Genomic DNA, 23913 nt, shown 5'->3' on the forward strand with positions numbered 1-23913 from the left:
TCGTATGTTCTCCCGCATATCTGGATCCTAGAACCAAATCCTGATAAGTGAGTATGTATCCAGACATAAGTACAGGAACCAGGATAATGGAAAAGAACCTCGGAGGTAAAGGAAAAGAAAGAACCTGAAAGAGAAGAACAGTAGGAAACAGGCCTTAATAAGGGAGATATGGATAAAAATTGGGATAGTTTAAGGGGGCGGGGAGGGAAGGGTATACACAGAACCTAGGGGATAAAGGGAAAGAAGGAGCTCAAGAGAGGTAGGACCATAGGAGAAGGGTATTATTAAGGGAGAAAGCAGGAAAATGGGGGCACCTTAAGTGGGAAAACATGATGGAGGGGTGAGACAATGCGAGAGATAAATAATGCCTAGCTAGTTTTGAAAACCAGAGGGAACCATATTAGTCAACAACCTACTGACAAATTATACATACCAGATCAAGAAATATGTCTAGGTAAGGTTTATCTGAGAATAATTGGTCTTTGCCCAAGATTTATCTACATGGCACACAATAATTAAAAGTACCAGACTGGGCTGGGCATGGTGGTGTACGCCTTTAATCCCAGTACTCAGGAGGCAGAGGCAGGCGGATTTTTGTGGTTTCCGGGTCGGGGGGGGCGACAGGGAAGCCTTGCCAAAAAAAAACCAAAAAAAAAAAAAAAAAACAAAAAAAAACTTCTTGGATGTTTAACAGACATACTTTGAGGCCTATACTAATTTGGTCAGAGGGACATAAAGGACACATTTTGGTCTTTGCCCTCCTAGGTTGACTAGTTCCAGGGGACTATGAGCATCTCCCAAAATGTACTGTAACTGTGGTGGGGTTGAGCACCTCTTGATCAAGGAGGCCAAGGAGATCCCACAAGATGGACATGAACCAGTGTCCAGTCTACAAAGGGGAGAGTAAACACAGAGGAAACATTTCCTCCATGCTTCCAAGTGAAGCCAGCCATGGTTGAGCAGGACCTTTGACTTATCTTCACATAGGCGGAACTGGTAAAAGAAAGGAGCCAGGGGCTCCTCCCAAGCCCATGTGACCCCTAAGGAACAGATCCTCAAATGACCTTAAGAGTAAAAATAAATTGGTTTATCTGGGCCAACTATATGGCCTTAAACACTTAAGAGGAAAGTAAAACCAAAGATTAAAGGGGCCAATATAGTTTTTTAAGAGTCCATATGTACAGTTAAAGGCTACACAACAAGCAACAATGCCAGATAGGAGATTCCTTCTTTTGGGTTATTGGCCAGGGTGGCCAAAGGGACTCCCAAATAGTAACCCAGCACAGAATTGAGAAAATGAACAGCAGACCCCAATCTTGTCTAAAGGAATACTGACAACTGATTGCTGCTAGATGAAGAACAGCGGACCTTCCCAAAACAAAGACCTCTAGATAAGCTGACTAGATTCACCAGATGGACAAGTAGTGGGGAATGGCTGGGGTTCCCGACAACACAGTGGACAGTAGCAGGGATGACAGAGTATAAGGGCTCTAGTCGGGGGAGGGAGGCTATGGGGGGGGTGCCATCTGGGAAGTGGGTGTATAGCTGAATGAGATGGTTTGGGATGTTCTGTGTGATATACACACACAGAAAAAAAAAAACAAATTTTAAAAAATGTATTATATTTGAGGAGGAAGCATAAAAGTTTATGTAATGTTAATTAGTAGAGGTGATGAACATTACCACTGAAATCTACCCGATGACTTTAGACATACACAGGTGCCAAGGGTCCGAGTGCAAACAATTATGAGTAGTAATAATCAGATACATACAGATTAGAGATGCGTGCCAACATCTCAGTGTTAATAGCAAAAACAATGAGTCTTTTTGTAAGAAACGGTATATTTTAGAATGAAACCCTTTTGAGGGTTAAAAACTCATTCAATTTTATGTCTTACAGAGCTTATACTGAGTTCAATATTGTATAACTATTGATTCAACAGCGAACCTAGAAATTTTATAGCCATTTTTGAAGAAGCTGTGTCTTTGCTCTGGAAACTGTTATTAGGCATGTTAAAGCTGTAATGATATGCTTCTTCTAAAAAAAAAAAATTAAAAATAGTATTAAAAAAAAAACAACAACTGCCAGGCGTGGTGGTGCACACCTGTAGTCCCAGCACTTGGGAGGCAGAGGCAGGCAGATCTCTGTGAGTTCAAGGCCAGCCTGGTCTACATAGTGAGTTAAAGGACAGCTGGGGCTATAGGAAGACCCTGTCTCAAAAAGCCAAAAAAAAAAACCCAACAACCAAAAAACCCACCTTTGGGTGGGATGTGGTTCAGCGGTACAGCACTTGCCTAGCAAGTGCAAGACTCTGGGCAGTGGAAAAATAAATAAGTAGATAAATAAAACCCCACAATGCTCGGCGTGGGGCTACAGCGAGACCCTGTCTCAAAAAGACCAAAAAAAAAAAAAAAAAAGAAAGAAAGGAAGAAAGAAAGAAAAAAGAAAAAGCCAAAGAATCTAACACACCTTTAACACCAGCAGAAGTAGGTAAATCTCTGGGAGTTTGAGGCCAGCTTGGTCTACATAGTAAATTCCAGGCCAGCGAGGGCTGCATAGTGATACCCAGCTTAAAAAGAAAACAAACCAGGGGGCTGGAGAGATGGCTCAGTGGTTAAGAACACTGACTGTTCTTGCGGAAGACCCGAGTTCGAATCCCAGCACCCACATGGCAGCTAACAACTGTATGTAACTCCAGTTCCAGGGGATCCGATAGCCTCTTCTGTCCTCCATGGGCATTGCACAACACAGGTGCACTGACCTACATGCAGGCACAACACTAACACACATAAAATAAAAATAATAAATAAATTTTTTTTTTAAAAAGAAACAAAACCAAACCAACCAACCAAAGAAAATTTAAAATTAACCCAGGAGAGGAGGCATTAACTGATACCCTGACTCTGATCCAAAGCCCAGTAGAGCCTTGGTGCTCTGGCTACATTACAGAGCTAAAGGAGGCTGTCCACACACAGCAGAAGCTCGAAGTCCTTCAGCCTTCCAGGGATCACCTAAAATGCTGAATCTGTGAAGTTCAGTACTGTCATTTTAAGGAGATTACTGTTCACTAGTGAAGTGGCTTACAGGATGCTTAGGACTTAATCTGGCCTCTCCAGTCCTGCACAAGTTGGTCACGATTCTCAGTTTTGGGGACCCCCCACTACCTCTACACTGGGACGGCTCCCTCTGCAGCATACACTCCTGCTCACAGGAACTGTGGCATGAAACGCTGCACTCACGGAACCACCCAAACATTCCTATTATGATATTCACCAGGATAAAGTCAACAAGTCTTTCTGCAGCCCTCCCCTCGAACCTTAATGCAGGAAGTCACAGAGCTCAAAGAAGATACAACACTGCTCTACCGACTTCCTGGGCTCCTGGGATGATTAAGTGAGAAATTACATGTGAATGGACAGCGCAAAGCATAAGACAATAAGCAAATGTACAGTGCTCTCATCACTGCACTGAAAACATGTGTGAATCCCCTTTTCAGTAAATGTGACTGTGGCAAAAAAGAAACTGATACATTTTCAAATAGACTTTAGTGAGCTTTCATGTCAAGTTATTCAAATGTTAGTACCTGTGAGGTCAGAGTCCGTCACTTCTAACAAATCCAGAAGTTTAATGGTATTCTCCATCCAGAGTGTCTGCAATGGAACCTGGAATTGAAATTAAATCATAAAGGAACAACTTGACTCCCAATCCATGCAACACTGTTTTATATGAACCTGGTCTTTTTTTCCATGTCCAGAAGAAAGTGGACTCAGTCACTAAATTTTAGGGAAAAGAAGATCAACATGACCCTCTATATCAGTCTTTCCAGGATTTATAAACTCTTGTTATGGTAAAGTCAACTAGTAACTTTAATATTTTCAATTAAACTTTTATGCTCATTATGAAAGAAGCAAGAATTACAGCATTTATGTTAAAATTTCAGAAAGTGATAGTGTTTTATGTTTTCACCACAAGATGTAACCACTGTGAACAGACTGGTGTGTTTCCCTGCTTCCATCTCCCCCAAATGTTACTACTACAAAAACCTGAAACACTGCTTCACAGGGCACTTTTGTTACTTAACCAGAAGCCATGGACAAGCACATATGACAATTTCACCATGTCTGTGCACAGTGTTCTTTCTTATGAATTAATCACAGTTTATACAACTAATATGTTTATAAAAAGAATATTTCATTACTGAAAAAACAAATCTTTGATCCATCTAGACTTTGATTCTCTTATAGTAAAAAATTCAAAACATGAATTTTACCCTATTAACAAATTTCAGGTATATAGCCTTGTTTATTATATAGCAACTATACATCTATACAGCAGTTTGACTTTAAAAGGTAGAATTAAGAAAGCTCCTTCTGGGCTGGAGAGATGGCTCAGAGGTTAAGAACACAGGCTGTTCTTGCAGAAGACCTAGGTTCGAATCCCAGCACCCACATGGTCTGTAACTCCAGTTCCACGGGATCCGACAGCCTCTTCTGTCCTCCGCAGGCATTGCATGACACAGGTGCATTTACATTCATGCAGGCAATACACTCATACACATAAAATAAAAATAATAAATAAGATTTAAAAAAATAGAAAGCTCCTTCTGGGACTAGAGAGATGGCTCAGTGGTGAAGAGAGCTTGCTGTGGAATCTTGAGGACTGGAGTTCAGATCTACTACCCATGAAACAAGCCTAGGATCTAAGAAATAGCTGTAACTCCAGCTCTGAAGGATTCATTGGCCTATTCTAACCTCTGTGCATGCACAGGCACATGTACCTGTGAACTCACACGCTCATACACTCGGACACACAAACACATACATAAATCAGTGCTAGTCACTGGATAATCCATTTCTGCTTCCCTTAATGTGAAATGCCATTTTTGCTATTTTAAAATATTTACAATACACCTGAGATCCTATAAGTTGACTGAAATGGCAAAAAAAATTAACATACCAGGAAATAAGTTGAGTACATTTATTTTCAGAATGTACTTTAGTACTTCAATGCTGCTTTTTATTTATTTATTTATTTTTTTGAGACAGGGTCTCCCTGTAGCTCTAGCTGACCTGGAACTCACTACATAGGTTAGATTGGCCTTGAACTCACAAAGATCCACCTGCCTCTGCCTCCTGAGTGCTGGGATTAAAGGCATGTGTAATGAGACCCTGTCTTAAAAAAATGAAACAAGCCAGGTATAGGAGTAAGCTCAGCACTTGGAAGGCTGAGGCAGGAGGAATGCCTGAGTAGGAGGCCTGTATAGACTACATAGCAAGTTTCAGGCCAGCCTGGACCAGACTGAGTGATACATGCACACACACACACAGGGAGTGGTAGTGCCTGCCTTTAATCTCAGCACTCAGGAAGGAGGCAAAGGTCAGCCTGGTCTACATAGCAAGTTCTAGCCAGGGCTACATGGTGAGACAATGTCAAGACCAAAAAAAAAAATCTGGGGCTAGAAAGATGGCTCACCAGTTAAAAGCACTTACTGCTCTTAAAGAGAACCTGAGTTTGGTTCCCAGCACCCACATGGTAGCTAGCAACCACCTGTAACTCCAGCTCCAGGGGATCTGATGCCCTCTTCTGGTCTCTGTGGGCACCTGCACTCACACATGTACATAAATGCTCCCCTATAATTAAAAATGAAAATAAAGCTGGGCATGGTGGCGCACACCTGTAGTCCCAGCACTTGGGAGGTAGAGGCAGGCAGATCTCTGTGAGTTCAAGGCCAGCCTGGTCTACATAGTGAGCTCCAGGACAGCTGGGGCTATAGGGAGACCCTGTCTCAAAAAGACTGAAAAAAAAGAAAAAGAAAATTAAAAAAAAATCTAATTGTAAAATATTGATCAAAGTACTAGAAAAAAATTTGGATTTGGAATTAGAAGATTTAGATTCACGGTTTGAGTGACTGGCCATACCTAACAATCACCTTGTTTTCATTCTCCTTGTCTATGATATGACATAATCAAACTTGATTATGAGATACTGCAAAATGTGTATTTGAAAGTGCTTTGTGAATTCCAATGCTCCTATCAAAACTTAAAGTTTAAGGAAATTTCCTAGGTTAAATTAATTAATTAATTAATTTTTTGGTCTTTTGAGACAGAGATTCCCTGTAGCCTCAGCTGTCCTGAAAACTCACAGAGATCTGCCTGCCTCTGCCTCCCAAATGCTGGGATTAAAGGCATGCGTCACCATGCCCAGCTTCTAGGTTTAATTTATAAGATTCATTCTGAAGTAAAAATATTCAGAAAGCAAACTGAATACATGTTTAAGAAAAACAACAACAACAACAACAACAAAAAAAAAACAGTAAGGTAAAACTATAACCCAGCTTTTCAACTTACTATATGTCCAATGGCAAGATAAAGTCTGAATATTTGCTCTGGTGTTTGCTCCTCCCACTTTATACAGCTGGTACCCGCAGAAATCTTAGGGGCTATAAGATAAAACCAAGAACAAGAATGAATGTCAAGTTCAGTGCTCATGAACTGATAACACTAGAGGTAAGTGGATCTCTGTGAATTCAAGGCCAGCCTGCTCTATATAATGAGTTCAAGGCCAGCCTGCTCTATATAATGAGTTCCAGGCCAGCCAGGGCTACATAGTAGGACCTTGCCTCAAAATAAATAAATAGGGGGCTCAAGAGATGGCTCAGAGGCTGAGAGCACTGGCTGCTCTTGCAGAGGACCTGGGTTTGATTCCTAGCACTACACGGAGGCTAACAACCATCTGCAACTCCAGTTCCAGAGAATCCAATGCCCTCTTCTGACCTCCAAGGGCACTGCATGACACATGCGCACTTACATACATGCAGGCAATACACTCATACACACAAAAATAATAAATAAAAAAATTTAAAATAAATAATAAAAGCACCTTGAGACTGACTAATAAGAGAATATTCAACTTTTGTATATGTCCAAACTTTTCTATGCTATGAAGTAAAGATAAATAAACCAAATACTAAAACAGGCGTGAACTACTTTATAACTCTAGAGTACAAAACACCCTCCTAACTATGACTCAAAATCCAGAGTGGACCAGCAAGATGGCTTAGCAGGTAAAGGCACTTGCTGAGTCTGACAATCTGAATTCAATACCTGAGACATACATGGTAGAAGGCATGAACCAAATCCTGCAAACTGTCCTCTGTCACACAAGTGCCATGGCATTTACCTCTACACAATAAAAAAAACCTTTTCAACCACAAAAATCAAGAAAAATTAAATCCAGAAGCAACTGAAGAAAGTTGTATGAGATTATATAAAAATAAGCTTTTTAAAAAACTCATGAAATGACAAATTTATAAAACAAAAAACAAAATGGATTGGAGAAATGACATAGGGGTTAAGTGAACTTGCTATTTTTCCTAAGAACCTGGGTTCAATTGCCAGCACCCACATGGTAGTTCTGTGGCCCTCTCCCAGTCTTCACAGGCACTACACACATACCAGGTACATATACAGGTAATCAAAACACTTGTGCAAGTTGGGTATGGTAGTGCAAGCCTTTAATTCCAGCACTCTGGAGGCAGAGCTAAGCAGATCTCTGTGAGATCAAGGCTAGCCTGGTCTACACAGTGAGTTCCAGGTCAGCTGGGGCTACAGGGAGACCCTGTCTCAAAAAAAAAAAAAAACCCCAAACAAAACACTTGTGCAAAAAATAAATGAATCACTTAAAAAAACAACAAACAAACAAACCACGGGTTGTGGATTTAGCTCAGTGACAGAGCACTTACCTAGCAAACACAAGGCTTTGGGTTTGGTTCTCAGCTTCAGACAGACTGAAAGAACTTTTAGTTTCTATCTCAGAGGACTAAATTTTCATATTATATAAAATACTCCCAATAAGTGAGAAGGAAAGAGACCAAAATCCTGACAGAAAAATGGACCAATGGCATGATACCTCCTAGAAAAAGAAAATATAAAACAAATACTCCTTAAACATATGGAAAGTCTTCAATTTCACTCACAGGAATAATGTTTATTAAAACTACTCAAAGTTTTAATTAAAAAAACCTTTTTTTGCTTTATTTTTATTTTATGAGTATGTGTGTATTGTGTACATGTATGCAAGTGTACCCATGCAGTACAATGTCCAAGGGGGACAGAAGAGGGCATTGGATCCCCTGAACTGGAGTTACAGTCAGCTGTTAGCTGTCATGCGGGTGTTGGGATTTGAACCCAGGTCCTCTGCAAGAACAGTCAGTGCTCTTAACCACTGAGCCATCTCTCAGTGATTTATTTATTTTGAGAAAACATCTCACTATATAGCTCAGGCTGACCTTGAACTAGAGATTCTCCTGTCTCAGTCTCCTGAGTCAGCAGGCATGTATCACCATGCTCAGCTACAATCTCAGCTAGTGGAATAGAAGTATTATGTACATAAAGTTATTCAAGACTAGAAACTATTCAAATACCTTCAAAGGGGGAGCTAGTGAATAAATTATGATCTATCCACACAATTGAAAAACAAAGAGGAAAATCTCAATAAGGAAGTGGTCTCAAGGATGTTCTGTTAAGTACAAACAAACAAAAATAATGGGGAAAGATAGTAGTCAAAAAAATTTTTTTTTGTCTTTTTGAAGCAGGGTCTTCCTATAGTCCCAGCTGGCCTGGCACTCACTATGTAGACCAGGCTGACTTCAAACTCACAGAGATCCACCCGCCTCTGCCTCCCAAGTGCTGGGACTAAAGATGTGCGCCACCACGCCCAGCACTTTAAAAAAATATATATTTTATTTATTGCTTTTATTTTATGTGTATGAGTGTACTGCTTGCATGTGTAACTGCACCCATGTGGTGTAATGCCCACAGAAGTCAGAGAAAGACTTCAGATCCCCTGGAACTGGAGTTACAGTTGTTAGCTGCCACATGGGTGCTGGAAATTGAACCCAGGTCCTCTGCAAGACAGCCAGTGCTCTTAACCACTGAGCCATCTCTCCAGACCCTAATTTTTTAGTTAAAGAGACAAAAAAGGAGATGGAGGCAGGAAGATCAGGAGCATGAGGTCATCCTCAACTATGCAGTGAGTTCAAGGCCAGCCTCAGTGACACAAGACCCTATTTCAAAAATACAAAATTTAAAAAAAACAACAAAGAGACAAAAAAAGATACAAAAATAACTGAATACTAAAAAATTTTTTTGTAGTAGTCTAGTTATACCCAGTACACCATGCAAGCATTCTAGTGCAGGACCTCTACCTCTAACTTTTTTTTTTTTTAATTTATTATTTTTATTTTATGTGTATGCATGTATTGCCGCTGCGTAGGTAAGTGCACCCATGTCGTGCAATGCGGAGGACAGAAGAGGCTGTCGGATCCCCTGGAACTGGAGTTAGGAAAGTTGTTAGCTGCCATGTGGGTGCTGGGATTCGAACCCGGTCTTCTGTAAGAACAACCAGTGTTCTTAACCACTGAGCCATCTCTGCAGCCCCTCTAGCCTTTTTCTTTCATTTTTAATTATTACCAAAAAAAAAACAAAAACAAAAAAACAAAAAAACCCAAAACTACATTTCTAAGCTAGGTGTGGTAATACATGCCTCTAATCCTAGCACTTGGGAGACTGAGGCAGGAGGATAACTGTGATTTTGAGGCTATCCTAGGCTTCTTAGTAAGACCCTGTGTCAAACAAAACAAAAATGCCAAAAATTTATATTTTGGGGGGACTAATTAGAATTATAATAGCAGAAAACAAAAATTCAAGCAGTCCTGAAAATGTGTTCCTTGAATCCCAGTTTGTTTTAACCAGTTATAAAATACTTGTTTGGACAGTTAGGAAAACTAAGCCTGAACTGGATACTGGGTATGATTAGGGCTGCTCATTGTTCTTAGGAAACACATGCTAAAGGGCCTGCAGATAAAATTCATTATTCAAGCTTAAAAATGAACAAGCAAAATTTCAAATATATGCACTAAATACACACTGAAAGAAAATATGGCCGACATTAATGATTGCTGGTTTGGCAAAGAGAAGTCTGTTATACTTGTCTTCCAATTGATCACCACTCTTAGGGCTTCTCAATAAAAAGTTGGAGGAAAACATCGAGGCATGAAGCCATAGGCTAAGAGGGAGACCGTACCAACCAATCTTTGGGAAAAGACATAAAGTAGGTAACTCTGTCTTGCCAAAATCAAAATCAAAAGATCAGCAGCCACCGGGACACACTTTTACAAGCCCTGAAAGTACCTGTGAAGTATCTGTGGCTGTCACTCACCGTACGTTACTCCCTCGGTGGGCTGCTGCCTTCCACATTTCAGACTTTCAGGTAAATTTTTCAAAACTGAGATAAGCTACAAAAAAGGAGAGAGCACAGGGTATGTTCAAAAGGAACAGAACAAGGCAGAAATACATTACAGTTCAGTATCATGAAGTACCATAACTGAAAAAGGGCAGGGTGGCAGGGCAGGGCGGCAAACTGGCTGGGCCTGTCTGGTGGGGGGTGCACCAAGCTACACTCTGTGGACTATGGTCATGGAACTGCTTCCAAACAGTGCCAGGCTGTCTGCACAGCTGTCAGGATTAGGGTGGATTGTGTGTAACTACCTGCACCCTCATCCTACAGAAGGCAGAGGGGCCTCACAGGGGAACGTTCTCATAGAGATCTACCTGTCTCTTACCTCTTGCATGGGGTGCGAACCATGCCCAGCTGGAAAAGTTGTTTTTTTTTTTTTTTTTTTTTTTTTTTTTTTTCATTGAATATATATACTACATCAAGGGTCCCTGTAGCCCCAGGCGGCCTTGAACTCACAGAGATCTACCTGCCTCTGCCTCCCAAGAGCTGGGACTAAAGGCATGCACCACCATGCCTGGCTAGAAAAGTTCTTTAACTTGTCTGTGACCTTCAATGTCATAGCTGTAAAACAAGGGATGGCAAAGGTTTGTTTGGAGGGTGAAAAAGACAGTTCACAGAGTAAGTAGAACAGTCTTAGCACATGAACCAAGCTCAGTAAATGGCAGATCACTTCCAAGAGAGTTCCCAGACTAGGAAGTACCATCTAGACAGATGGAAAATTATTTTTTTCATTGTTTAAAATTCACAAGTTCACATGAAAAACATGAACTAGTCATTATGCTTTTACCCAGATTTTATTGTTTCATATTGAACAAGATTCAGAGCCACAGAAAAGAAAGACCATCTAAAGGTAACACTAGAACACAGGGCAGAAGTGGGAGGAAAGCTGAGTCACTCAAGAAACAGCTGCTAGTTCTATGACACGTAGGCAGAGTGCAGGCGTGAGAGTTAGGAGAGAACCTGGGAAGATTCTAGACTACAGAACATCACTGTTTCACTTGAACAGCTCTATTAAGTATCCACTCTGCAGTTCCTCAAAGATCACAAATGCTAGGCTAATTTTTTCAGAAAGCCAAGTATATGAATCACTGCTTGTTGGAGATGGGGCCTTACTATGTAGGCCAGGCTGATCTGGAACATGATTCTCCTGCCTCAGCCTCCTGTGTGCTGAGATTACAGGGAATTATAACCATGCCATCTCTCTCGATGAAGTTTAAAACTTACAAATCATAAGATTATTCTTTCCCTCTTATTACTTAAGAAACCTATTGAATGACTAAAAACCAGTGAACACTAGGTAACTGTACCATGTTGGCACCAAGTTTTGATAATACCACTTCCAATTCCTTTGAGGTGCTTTTGGGAGGCACAGGGACAGTTTCCTGCTTCAGAATTGGTCCTATATCAAACCTAGGAAAAAATCAAATGCAGATAACATAATTATTTCTTAAGACCAATACATTTGTTTACATAACAAAAAGATAGCTTACTACAGGCTACTAATTTGACTGTCAACCATTACCAATGGAGAAATGTGAGTTTGAAACAGAACAAAATATGGCCTGTACTTAGATTTGAGCATGGTGTGCTGGCTCCAGCCTATAATCCCAGAACTCAGAAAATGGAGGCAGGAGGATCAGAAGTTCAAGGTCCTCCTTCCTTGGCTATATAGTGAGTTTGAGGCCAGCCTGGAAACCATCTCAAAAATAATATAAAACAAGCAAATCCATCTCTCGTTTATAAAATGTCTTTTATAGAAACCCAGGTGTTAATAAAAATTTCAATTAACAATTTCACAAGAACTTTAAAAGAGACCCTGCATAAATCTCGGGAGACACAGAGTTTCCATTTGACAACAAAGACTACAAAAGTAAAGGCAGGGCTGGAGAGATGGCTCAGGGGTTAAGAGCATGGCTGTTCTTACAGAAGACCTGGGTTCAAATCCCAGCACCCATATGGCAGCTAACCACTGTCTGGAACTCCAGTTCCAGGGGATTTGATGCCCTCTTCTGTCTTCTGTGGGCACTAAATGACATGGGTACATACATGCAGGCATAACACTCATACACGTAAAAAAAAAAAAAAAAAAGCTGGATGTGGTAGTGCAGCCTTCATTTTAATCCCAGCTCAGGAGACAGAGGCAAGTGGATCTCTCTGAGTTCAAGGCCAGCCTGGTCTCCATAGTGAATCCAGGCCAGCCAGGGCTACAGGGAGACCCTATCTCAAAAAGACCAAAATAAATTTAAAAAAAAAAAAAAAGCAAAAGCAAAGGCAACACTGGAGAAGTTACCCGAATCAGTGCGCTCCATACATTCCCCTGACTGCCAAGGCCCGGGACAGACCAACACCAACATTTAAAATCACAAAAGTCTCAGGAAAAGTTAATATGCTCTACCTTTTAGGTCTAACTTGCATAATTGTTACTCCAGTAACCGTGTCTCCATGAAGCACTGTATGGATTATTGGGGCAGGACCACGCCACCTCGGGAGGCAACTGGGGTGCACATTCAATATGCCACTGAATTAGAAAATGCAGAAATTAGTGGGGAATGAGTTACTGCTACCTAAACTACCATGCTACTTTCATCATTAAACTTTCTATGAGCCTGGTATGATGATGTATCTCATAATCCCAGAATTTGGGACAAGACAACAGGACTGCCACGAATTCCAGGACAGCCTGGGCTACAGACTGAGACCCTGTCTCAAAACAACAACCCCCAAAACCCTGACTGCTAAACTAAGGCTTGTACTATTAAAACAAAATGTCACAGTTGTTAGTTCTTATCATAAAAAACTTATAAAGCTTAATCAAAAACAGAGCAAAGCAACTATCTCTTATTTTAAAGATGTCCTACAATAGCTCAAGACGTCTGGGAACTCTTTTCATTTTATTTTTTTTGAGACTCGTGGCCCAGGGTACCTTCAAACTCACTAGATGCTGGGAACCCAACTCAGGTCTGCTGTAAGCAACTGCTCTTAACTGCTTTGAACTCTCTAGCTCCCATGTACAGAGATCTTAAAGAAAGGAAAGAGCTTGCCAAGTTTAAGGCAAGCTGAGCTGGTGTGGAATGAATCAGGAGAGGCTACAGGACCAGCAGAGGACCAAAAGAGGTTCTAATGGGTCAACATAGGGCTCTGACTCATTCTGTGAGATGGAAAGCTAACAGAAGGTTTTGAACAGTGACATAGTCTGAATTCTGCTTTAAAGGGATCACTGTGCTGCTGGGTTAGTAAAGCACTGACAGGGCCAAAGATAGAAGCAGAGACCAGCTAGGAGGTGACAGCAGTTAATACAGGCACGAATGGTAGCAGTGTGGATGATGTGATATGGTCAGAATATTCTAGACAGATTTTGAAGGCACAGCCAACAGGATTTCCTGATGGACTAGATGGATATAGGGTAGGATTTCAGGTCCAAGCAACCAAGGGTTGGGGTTGCTTCTTATGGAGAAAAAGATTTGGGGAGGTTTTGAGTCTCTTCAGTGAGAGGTGCCTATCTGACATCCAAGAGAACTGTGGACGCCTAGAGGTCAGGAAGAGTTGGGTTGGGGTTGTCAGTGCATATATGTAACTTAAATGTGGGCAAGACAAGAGAGTGATGAAGAGCTTAACACACTTTGGTTAATGCCACAAATAAGGTCTTATTTTAAAAGATACTGGGGCTGGCAAGATGGCACAGCAGGTAAAGACATTTGCTGCCAAGCCTGATATCCTGAATTCGATCCCCAGGATCTCCATGTGTACACACCATGAGGTGTGCAAAGGCAAACACACACACACAAAATAAATAAACTAAAAAAAAAAAAAAAAAAAAAAAAAAAAAAAAAAATCACACGGGTCCATGAATTTTTTTTAAATATTTTATTATTTTTTATTTTACGTGTCTGAGTATTTTGCCTACACCCACATGGTGGCTAACAACCATCCGTAACTCCAGTTCCAGGGGAATCTGACACTCTCTTCTGACCTCCACGGGTCCTGCATGACACGGGGGCATTTACACACAAGCAGGCAATACACTCATATACATAAAACAAAAATAATAAAATATTAAAAAAAGAAAAACATAAGAGTTCAAATTATGGTGTTTTTAGATGCAAGATAAAGACTATGGTCTTTATACTCTACGTCCTCATAAATAAAACTTAGGGGCTGGAGAGCTGGCTCAGAGATAAAGAACACTGGCTGCTCTTGCAGAGGACCAAGGTTCAGTTCCCAGCACCCATATGGCAGCTCCAGTTTCTGGAGATCTGATGCCCTTCTGACCTCTGCAGGCATTGTATGACATGGGTACATTTATATTCATGCAGGCAAAACACTCATACACATAAAACAAATAAACCAAAAAACTTAAATAAATAAAACTTACTAGGGAAATTTAAGAATAAGAGCCTCACTCAGAAGTCTGCCAAAGGAAGCCACTACTCCAACGTCATATTCTCCAGATCCCACATCCGGCCACTCGTACACAGGAAGCTGGGACTGCACCGCGTACTGCTTCACTGGCAGTCCTTTCGGGGATGGCGAAGGCACTGTGACCACCTCCAGTTTTTCAATTAACTCCTCCTCTTTTTCTCTAAATTATAAAGATCAGAGAAAAATGTGAACATGCCAGGGCAACAACTCAGAGTGAAACCACTCCATGAGCAGAAAGCTATCTGTTTTGTTTTGTTTGAGACAGGATCTTCCTGTAGCCCTACCTGGCCTGGAACTAGCTATGGAGATGGGCCTGCCTCTAACTCCCAAGTGCTGGGATTAAAGGGATGCGACACCACGCTTGGCTCACATGAATACAATGACACACATGCTTCTTGGCACACATGTGCCACTTATACACATATACACAAACACACACAATAAATACAATTTTTAAATTTTCATCCTAAATGCTTCATGAGTTTAATCATGAAAATAGCTTTGCTGCTAGACACACGCATACACAAAAAAGACCACAGTCCACATGCAGAGATCGGAGAACAACTTTATGGAGTGTTTTCTCTTCACACTGAGAATTCTGGAGATTGAACTTAGGCTGTCAGCCTCGTTATAACAAAGCTTTTACCATCTCAACAGACCTAATTTCTTGATTTATTTTTTTGAGACAAAGTCTCACTTTGGCTGGCTTGGGAATTTACTATGCAGACCAGGCTGGCCTTGAACTTTTGATAATCTTCCTGCCTCTGCCTCCTAACTGCTGGGATTACAGGCTAATGCCACCATACCAGCGTTTTGCCTATTTATTAATACTTTTACATTTGTTTGTGTCTATGTGTGTGGGCACCAGTGTGCCATGCCATTCATGTGGCAGTCAGACAACAACTTATGGGAGTCTGCTCTCTCCATTCCATCTACCATGTGGGTCCCAGGGATTGATCTTAGGTTGTCAGGCTTGGTGGCAGGCACCTTTACCTGCTGAGCCACCTTGCCAGCCCTAATTAACTGAAATTTAAAGAGCTGTATGTAGTTAGCAGCTACCATTTACACAGCTTCATTCTAGAGAGTTTGTGAACATACAAAAACATGATACAGGGCTGGAGAGCTCAAGATCACAACCAAACAGACAAAAAAAAAAAAATACATAAAGACACACAGACACACATACTTGTATATGCACCAGATATTTCTAGGAGAATATGAAACTGAAAACACTGTTTCTAGAGAGACGAAATGGAGGCAGAGGTAGAAGGAAATTATTTTTCACTCTATCTTTTGAGTATCTGAATATATGGAACTTTGTAGGGTTTTTTTTGTTTTTTTGTTTGTTTTTATTTGTTTTTGTTTTTAAGACAAGGTCTCCTTGTAGCCCCTGCTGGCCTGGGACTCATTATGTAGACCAGAAGGCTCATCTCCATCTCACAGAGATTCACCAGCCTCTGCCTCCTCAGTGCTGGGATTAAAGAGATGTAGCACCAGCCTGGCAAGTATATGGAATTTTTATATCATAACTATGTACCATTTAAACAATACTTAAAATACACACACAGAGGCCAGCTGGGGCTACAGGGAGACCATGTCTCAAAAAGACCCCTCCCATACAAATACACACACACACACACACACACACACACAAAGCATGGGCATCATTCCATGGCAGTACATGGGGCAATGCCTCACTTTTACCTGCTGCATAGTATTCCTTGTTCAGGGCTGTATATTTACTTATTAAACAGGCATCACACACATATTGAAGAGTTATAAGAAAAAGCATATGTTATCAGGGCACTAAGAAGAAAAGGGTCATGGAACTGGTAATTGAAACACCATCAGAGGGTCAGGATACAGGATGAGAGATATGTCTGACAAGAAGGAAACAGGAGTATATGGATGATGCCAGAAGACAACATGGTGTAAGTGGTGTTTCCTGGAGTGTGTACAGAGGGGAGTGTGGAAGCACAGTAGGATACAAAGGTGGATAAGATTCATTATATGAGGGGCTGCTGTGAAGTATTTGTAGGGGACTGGAAAGACGGCTCAGCAGTTAAGAATGCTTGCCGGCTTTCAGGGGTCAGGAGCTCCGTCCCAGCACCCCCATCGGGCAGCTCACAATCGTCTGTAACAGCTCCAGGGTCTCTGACACTTCCTTCTGGTCTCCGAAGACACTAACACACACACAAAGACACATTTTTTAAACACTTTTTAAAAAGAAAAATAACTGTAGGAAGGATGAGGTGGAGAGGGCAGAAACGGGACCAGTGGAGACCAGACCTGGCACTGCCGCGTTTCACGGACTTTCGACAGACGGAATTACAAATAACTTTTCCCCCAGTAAACAGTATTTGGTCAATGTTATAAATACTAAGTGTATGCCCAACTGTTCTAAATTATAAAAGTATTCATTTGAAACCAGTTCGCTTCAACCCCATAAAACGGGTGTGCAGAAGGGTGCACGTGCCCGACGAGGGCGCAGAGGCCACCAAGTGGACGGCTGGAAGGACTCAGCAACCCTGGGAAGGGGCGAACTTGGGAGTGCCGGTCCATTCTAGTCCACCGGCTGGGCCTCCCCAGGCGGCAGCTCCCGCGCGGGGAAGTGGCAGGCCCGCAAGCAAGTGCTGCAGGAGCTGCGCGGGCCGGAGAGGCAGCGGCGGCCGGGAGCTAGGCGTGGAGACCCGACCCGGCGGCGTGCCTTCCGGGCGCCGGGCACTAGCAGATCCGCGGCTTGGTGGCCACGCCCCGCACCCCATGCCCGCCCGGGTACCTGGCGGTGTGCAGCGCCCGCAGCGCCTCCTGGGCGAAATGGTCCGTGCCGAAGAAGAGCACCCGCCAGGGCGGCTTCTCGCGGACTCGGGCGGCCCGGCCGTCTTCCCCGCCCAGGGACCCACCGAGCCCGGCCCGCGACGCCCGTGAGAAGCGCAGCCTCCCACCCACCGCACCACCAGCCAGGCGCGGGCCCCAGGACCACAGCCCCAGAATCATCGCCTCGGTCCTCAGCGGCCGGCGTGCGCATGCGCCCGTGGGCGGGGCGAGCGGGTGAAGGGGCGGGGCGAACGGGTGAAGGGGCGGGGCGAGCGGGTGAAGGGCCGGGGCTCACGTACCTTGAGTCAGAGCCTGCCGGTCTGGGGCTGTGGCCTGGCCGTTCGGAGGCATAGCCCACCCCCCTCCGACTTGACACTACATAAAACATTTACAGGTTCCAAAGTTTTCGATTTGCATTATTTAGCCAAGTCTCCAAAAGAACCCTTAAAATTTTAATTTGGGGCCGTGTGTGGTGGCCCACGCCTTTAATCCCAGCACTCAGGAGGCAGAGGCAAGCCTGGTCTACGTGAATTACAGGCCAGTTGGGGCTGCAGGGAGACCCTGTTTCAAAAAAAGACCAAAAAAGTTAATTTTATTAAAAATATTTTATTTATTATTTTATTTTGTGTGTATGTCTCCAGCCCTCCCCCAAAAGAATACTTTTGAGAACAAATTATAACTGTTGTCAGACAATGATACTAAGCACTATTATTTTCTCAGCCACTACCACTAACAGTTGCTTGAGTACTTATTGTGCCACAATTTAATTGCATATTTTATGTCTGTTATTTCAGTTAAACCTCACATGAACCATCTGAGGGAGTGTTTATTCCAGCCATTTTAACTGAAGAGAACCTGTTGCCTAGTGGACTTAAGGACTTGCCTGTATCTAAGATCCATTGAACTAGAAGATGGCCTCGGTGGGCATTGCACAGCACAGATGCACTTACATTTATGCAGATAAAACACACACATAAAATAAAATAAAAATAAATAAATAAATTTGGACACAGAAGTAACCTTCCTGATGTACACACAGTGTAACACCGGGCTGCTCAGTGTTAGATCCTCTGAAACTGAAATGTGAGGGGAGCAAGTGGAGGCTCCTTATAGAAAATCGGAATCTGGGAGTGGCCTCTATGGGGGACGGGGTGGGGTGCGGGGGGGGGGGTGGGAGGAACTCCGGAAGCAGATCCTGATCTGTTCCCATCATCCCATATGTTGCTTAAGCGTGTCTGACTTCTGTGGGGCAAGGAGACCTACCACAGAATAAGTGTGTGTGTGTGTGTGTGTGTGTGTGTGTGTGTGTGTGTGTGTGCACGATATGACCAGCCCTTAGGTGTTGGGTCAAAAAGAGGAGCAGCTAGAGCCCTAGAAAACAAGGGCAAAAACAGGAAGATGCTTAGAGCTTTGCTTGGTGAGGGGCGCCGAGCCTGAGTCCACGAGATCTCCTGGCTCTAGCAAGTGAGACAATGCCACGTGACCAGGGGAAACATCTGCTACGAACAGGGACCAGGACAGTATCGGGGCCAGAAACTGAACACTGGTACCCACTGAACCCTTTAGGAGGCATTTTTCTAGGCAGCTCCTCGGGTACTAGCGCCTCTGATCTGTTGTTGCATCAGAAGTCCGCGAGGGGGCACTGCTCACCACCCTTTCCCCTCATTGAATGTGGCGGACTATTGACATGTTCCCAGCGATGACTCAGCTCGTGCTGTGGTTCCTCCCTCTGGTCTCCGCGGAATCCGTCTAGCCTCTCTCTTTCTTCCCAGTTGCCTCTGGTCTTTGTTGGTGATTCACAAATACTAAGTAGCAACACACTCTCCTTCACCAGGAGCCTGGGATGCCTTTCCAACCCAGGGGAGAGTTTGAAGAGTGGGGCCACAGGAGCCCAGGACACCCAGAGAAACCGAGAAAGAGAATCCAGGTATGGCACCACAGGGAGAGAAGCAGCCTAATAATGCAGACGTTTCTGGTTTGCTGAGGGTAAGCTAGTTCATCTCAAAACAGACTTAAAAACATCAAACTTTAAAAGGAATTGAGGGCCAGCCAGACAGCTCAATAGGTAAAGGTGCTTGCTTCCCAGTGATGCAAGCCTCAAGGCCTGAGTTTGATCCTTGGAATCCACCTGAACTGAAGGGTAGAAAAAAGCCATAAAATTGAAGTTGTTGAGACTGTAGCATGTGCAACATCCACACCCCCCACACACACATTACTTACACACAAATAAAATTTTTAAAGGAGTTGATTCTTTACCTAAACCCTATTCTGAGGGAAATAAAAGTTCTACAATGTTAACAAAACTGCATGTTGCTAACACAGAGAAAGAGCAATTCTTTTTACAAAACACCTTTGCACAACTACACAAGAAACTGGGGAGATTACAGATTTAGGGGAACTCATATTTTGACTGATCTAAAGAATGGTAAGCATTTACATAAATTTACAATAAGTAGGGCTGGAAAGATGGTTCAGCGGTTAAGAGCACTGGCTGATATTGGAGAGGCCCCAGGTTTGATATGGCAGCTAACAGCTGTTCATAACTCCGGTTCCAGGGGAATCTAATGCCCTCTTCTGACCTCCATGGGCATTGCATGACACAGGTGCACTTACATACATGTAGGCAAAAAAGTAAAAACTGCTTGGGAAAGCCATGCATAGTGGTGCATGCCTATAATCTCAGCACTCTGGGAGGCTGAGGCAGAAGGATTGAGACTTCCATGCCAGTCTGGTTACAGTGACAGTTTTAAGACAAAGTCTGTTTTAAAACACTGGAGAAAAAAAAAGCCAGGTGTGGTGGCACATGCATTTAATCCCAGCACTTTGAAGACAGAGGCAGGTGGATCTCTGTGAGATGGAGGCCAGCCTGGACTACATAGCAAGTTCCAGGCCAGCTGAGGCCACAGGGAGACCCTGTCTCAAAAAGACCAAAAAAAAAAAAAAAACCTGGAAAAAATTTCAAACAGGTATTAGCCTGGCCCAAATAAATTTAGTTTACTTAATATTTTTGATCATGGTGAGGTACTTGGACAATATTTTTTTAATTTTATTTATTATATTTTATGTGTATGAGTGCATTGCCTGCATGTGTATAAGTGCACCCATGTCATGCAATGCCCATTGAGGTCAGAAGAGGGTGTCAGATCCCCTAGAACTGGAGTTACAAATGGTTGTTAGCGGCTATGCCAGTGCTGGGAATCAAATCCCAGTCCTCTGCAAAAGCAGTCAGTGCTCTTAACTGCTGAGCCATCTCTCCAGCCCCAAGGTACTTGGACAATTTTTGTGTGTTCTTGTTACTGGGATCAAACCTATGACCTTGCACATGCTAAGCAGGCACTCTACCACTGTGCTACATCCACAAATTAAATGTTTGTATTAAATATGATTTAAAAGAAGACATCAGGCCTAGCAGCACATGCCTTTAATACCAATGCTCTGGAGACATAAGTGAGTTCAAGGCCAACCTGGTCTACATAGCAAGTTCCAGGACAGTCAGGGCTACATAGTAAGACCCTACAAAATAGACTATTGCATGTATCTGGATGTATCTATAAAGGATCTCATTTCCAGAATACAAAAAGAATTCCCACAATAAGGGGAAGATAACCCAGTGATTAAAAGACGAGAGCTCTACGAAAAGGAAGATCCAAAGAGTCCACAAACATGTTCATTATTAAGGAAAAAGAAAAGCAAAGCCATGACAGGTATCAACACATGATCTAAAAATTGATAATAGTAATGATATCAATATGGAATGATGGGAATTCTCACTACTTGTGGGAGAGTTACTCTGGAAATTACTTAGCAGAATCTATGAAGGCTGAGCACATGTACAGCCTCTGACCTAGTAGTTCTTCTACTCAGTATTCACGAGAAGCAAGTTCACAAGTGTTCTTACCAGTGGTCTTCATAATAACCACAAAGTGAAACAGCTTGAAAGTCTGCCAGGGATAGAATGGATACATAATTTATGGGAGTGCAACTCAGGGGTAGAGCTCATGTTTAGCATGTTCACCAACCAGCACTGGGAGAAAGAAATTATGGTTAGTCACAAAACGGAAATATCATATGCTCTAGTTTCACGTTTGCCGCTGTGATAAAATATCCTGACCAAAAGCAATTTAGGAGAGGAAGGGTTTATTTGACTTACAATTCCAGGTTAGCAGGCTACTCAAGGTGGCAGGAACTTAAAGCAACTAGTCACATCACATCCACGGTCAAGAGCAAAGTGAGAATAAATGCATCCTTCCTTGCTTGCTATCCTTCCTTATAGTTTAGGGCACAGCCTAGGGAATGGTGCTACCTACAATGGGCTGGGTTAATTAACAAGCAACTTGATCCCCTAGAGACATGCCCACAGGCCAGCCTGATCTCAATAATTCCTCAATTGATGCTCTCTTTCCAGGTGATTCCAGGTCATGTCAAATTGACAGTTTAGCACACCATACAATGGGAACCAGTATATTACAGCAACACGCAGCAGCAGGGGTGAACACCACAACCATTATGCTTGGTGAAAGAAGCCAGACACATACACAAAGTTCAGATAAACAAACCTAACCAATGTTAGAGGCAAGAGAGTTGTTACTTGTGGGAGGGGTTTGGTGGGAGAGATCAGGTGACATTATGAGAAGGGCTTTTCTGTGTCTGGCCCCCTTTGTCTCAGCAGCTAGCCAGTCCCATAGGTGTGATCCATTTGTGAAAATGCATTAAGCTGTACATTTATGACTTGGATTCTGTGTATAGTAGTAGTATATTTTCTTCCTTCCTCCCTCTCCCTCCCCCTCCCCTCCCCCCTTTTCTTTGCCATCTCCCTGTCCAGTCTCTTTCCTGTATGGGTGGGTGGTGTACCTATGGAGATCAGAGGACAACTTGTAGAGCCAATTTTCTCCTTCCACCATGTGGTACACAAGAATCAAACTCAGTGGGCTGGAGAGATGACTCAGCAGTTAAGAGCACCGATTGCTTTTGTAAAGGACTGAGTTTGATTCCCAGCACCACATAGTGGCTAACTCCTGTTCCAAGGGAATCTCATGCCCTCTTCTGGCCTATGCAGGTATTGCATGCCTGTGATATGCAACATATTTAGAGACAAAACACTCATACACATAAAAATAAAAATAAAGAATCAAGCTCAGGTCTTCAGTCTTGGCAGCAAGTGCCTTTGCCCTCTGAGCTATCTCACCAGCTCTATTTTTTCCATTTCGATCCATGTTGCTGCAGGTGACAGGATTTCATTCTAAGTGATTGAATGATACTCCCTTGTGTGTGAAAACTGTTTTATTTCCTCCTCCTCCTCCTTTTTTGGGGGAGGTGGGTCTTTTTGAGACAGGGTATCCTTGTAACCCCAGCTGGCCTGGAACTGGATATGTAGACCAGGGGGCCTTGAACTCACAGAGATCCACTTGCCTCTGCCTCCCAAATGCTGGGACTAAAGGCATGTGCCACCATGCCCGGCTTAAATTACATTTTCTTTTTCCATTCATCTTCTAAGTAGATACATGGGTTGATTCCATACCTTGGCTATTATGAACAGTGGGTTCCAGAGGGAGAATCCATGATGGTGGGGAAGAGGGGTTGGCTACATTTTCATCCATGTAGGAAGCAGAGAGAGCAATATACTTTGATTAAAAGAATGATATCTAAGCTGGGCATCATGACGCATGTCTGTAATCCCAGCACTGGGAAGACTGAGGCAGGAGGATCACAGAGAGTTCCAGCCCAGCCTGGATTACATATAGTGAGTTCAAGGCCAATCTGAGCTATAGAGTGAAACCCTATCTCAAAATACAAAAAAAGGACTGGGCATCATGGCACATACCTTTAATCCCACCTCTTGGGAGGCAGAGATTAGCAGATCTCTATGAGATTAAGGCCAGCCTGGTCTACACAGTGAGTTCCAGGCCAGCTGGGGCTACAGGGAGACCCTGTCTCAAACAAAACAAAACATGAAAAAAAGGGTGGTAAGATGGACAAATGTCTGATTTTTATCAAATGGAAGACTTGGGTTTATATTCTGTTAACAATAATTACAAATTTTAAAATTCCTTATGTATGTCTTCTAGGTCATATTAGTAATTATTATTTACAGCAAAAATAACAGGCCCATGAATAATGCTGATAAGAACACCCAGGTACATATTTTTGTGTGGAAATATGTTTCCAGCTCTCTTGGATAGATTCCTATAAGTGGAGCTGCTGTTAGATGTGTCCATTCTTTAGCCCATGAGTTACATGCATCCCAAAATAGCTATGGGTGTGTCCCAAAACACTGGTAGATTGATGTCTTTTTTTTTTTTTTTGATAGATGTCTTACTGCAATGTCAAAAAGTTTGGGGCTGGCTCAATGGTTCCGTGGGTAAAACTAAGCCAAACCTAAG

The 23913-nt window shown here is 42.7% G+C and overlaps 1 protein-coding gene across 1 annotated transcript in view; it reads right to left on the reverse strand.

The window, feature by feature from the left end:
* Nucleotides 1-17735, reverse strand: part of Mtfmt (mitochondrial methionyl-tRNA formyltransferase) — a 26076-nt gene extending 8341 nt beyond the window's left edge. Inside the window, 7 exon segments of the mRNA XM_029564992.1 lie at nt 3585-3663; nt 6349-6440; nt 10220-10295; nt 11605-11707; nt 12693-12815; nt 14670-14876; nt 17496-17735. Coding sequence (XP_029420852.1) covers nt 3585-3663; nt 6349-6440; nt 10220-10295; nt 11605-11707; nt 12693-12815; nt 14670-14876; nt 17496-17713 — 898 coding nt within the window. The 5' untranslated portion in view covers nt 17714-17735.
* Nucleotides 17736-23913: the final 6178 nt, after the last annotated feature.

This window comes from Nannospalax galili, unplaced genomic scaffold (genome assembly GCF_000622305.1).
Source record: "Nannospalax galili isolate Female #2095 unplaced genomic scaffold, S.galili_v1.0 scaffold54, whole genome shotgun sequence".
Classification (NCBI taxonomy): Eukaryota; Metazoa; Chordata; class Mammalia; order Rodentia; family Spalacidae; genus Nannospalax; species Nannospalax galili.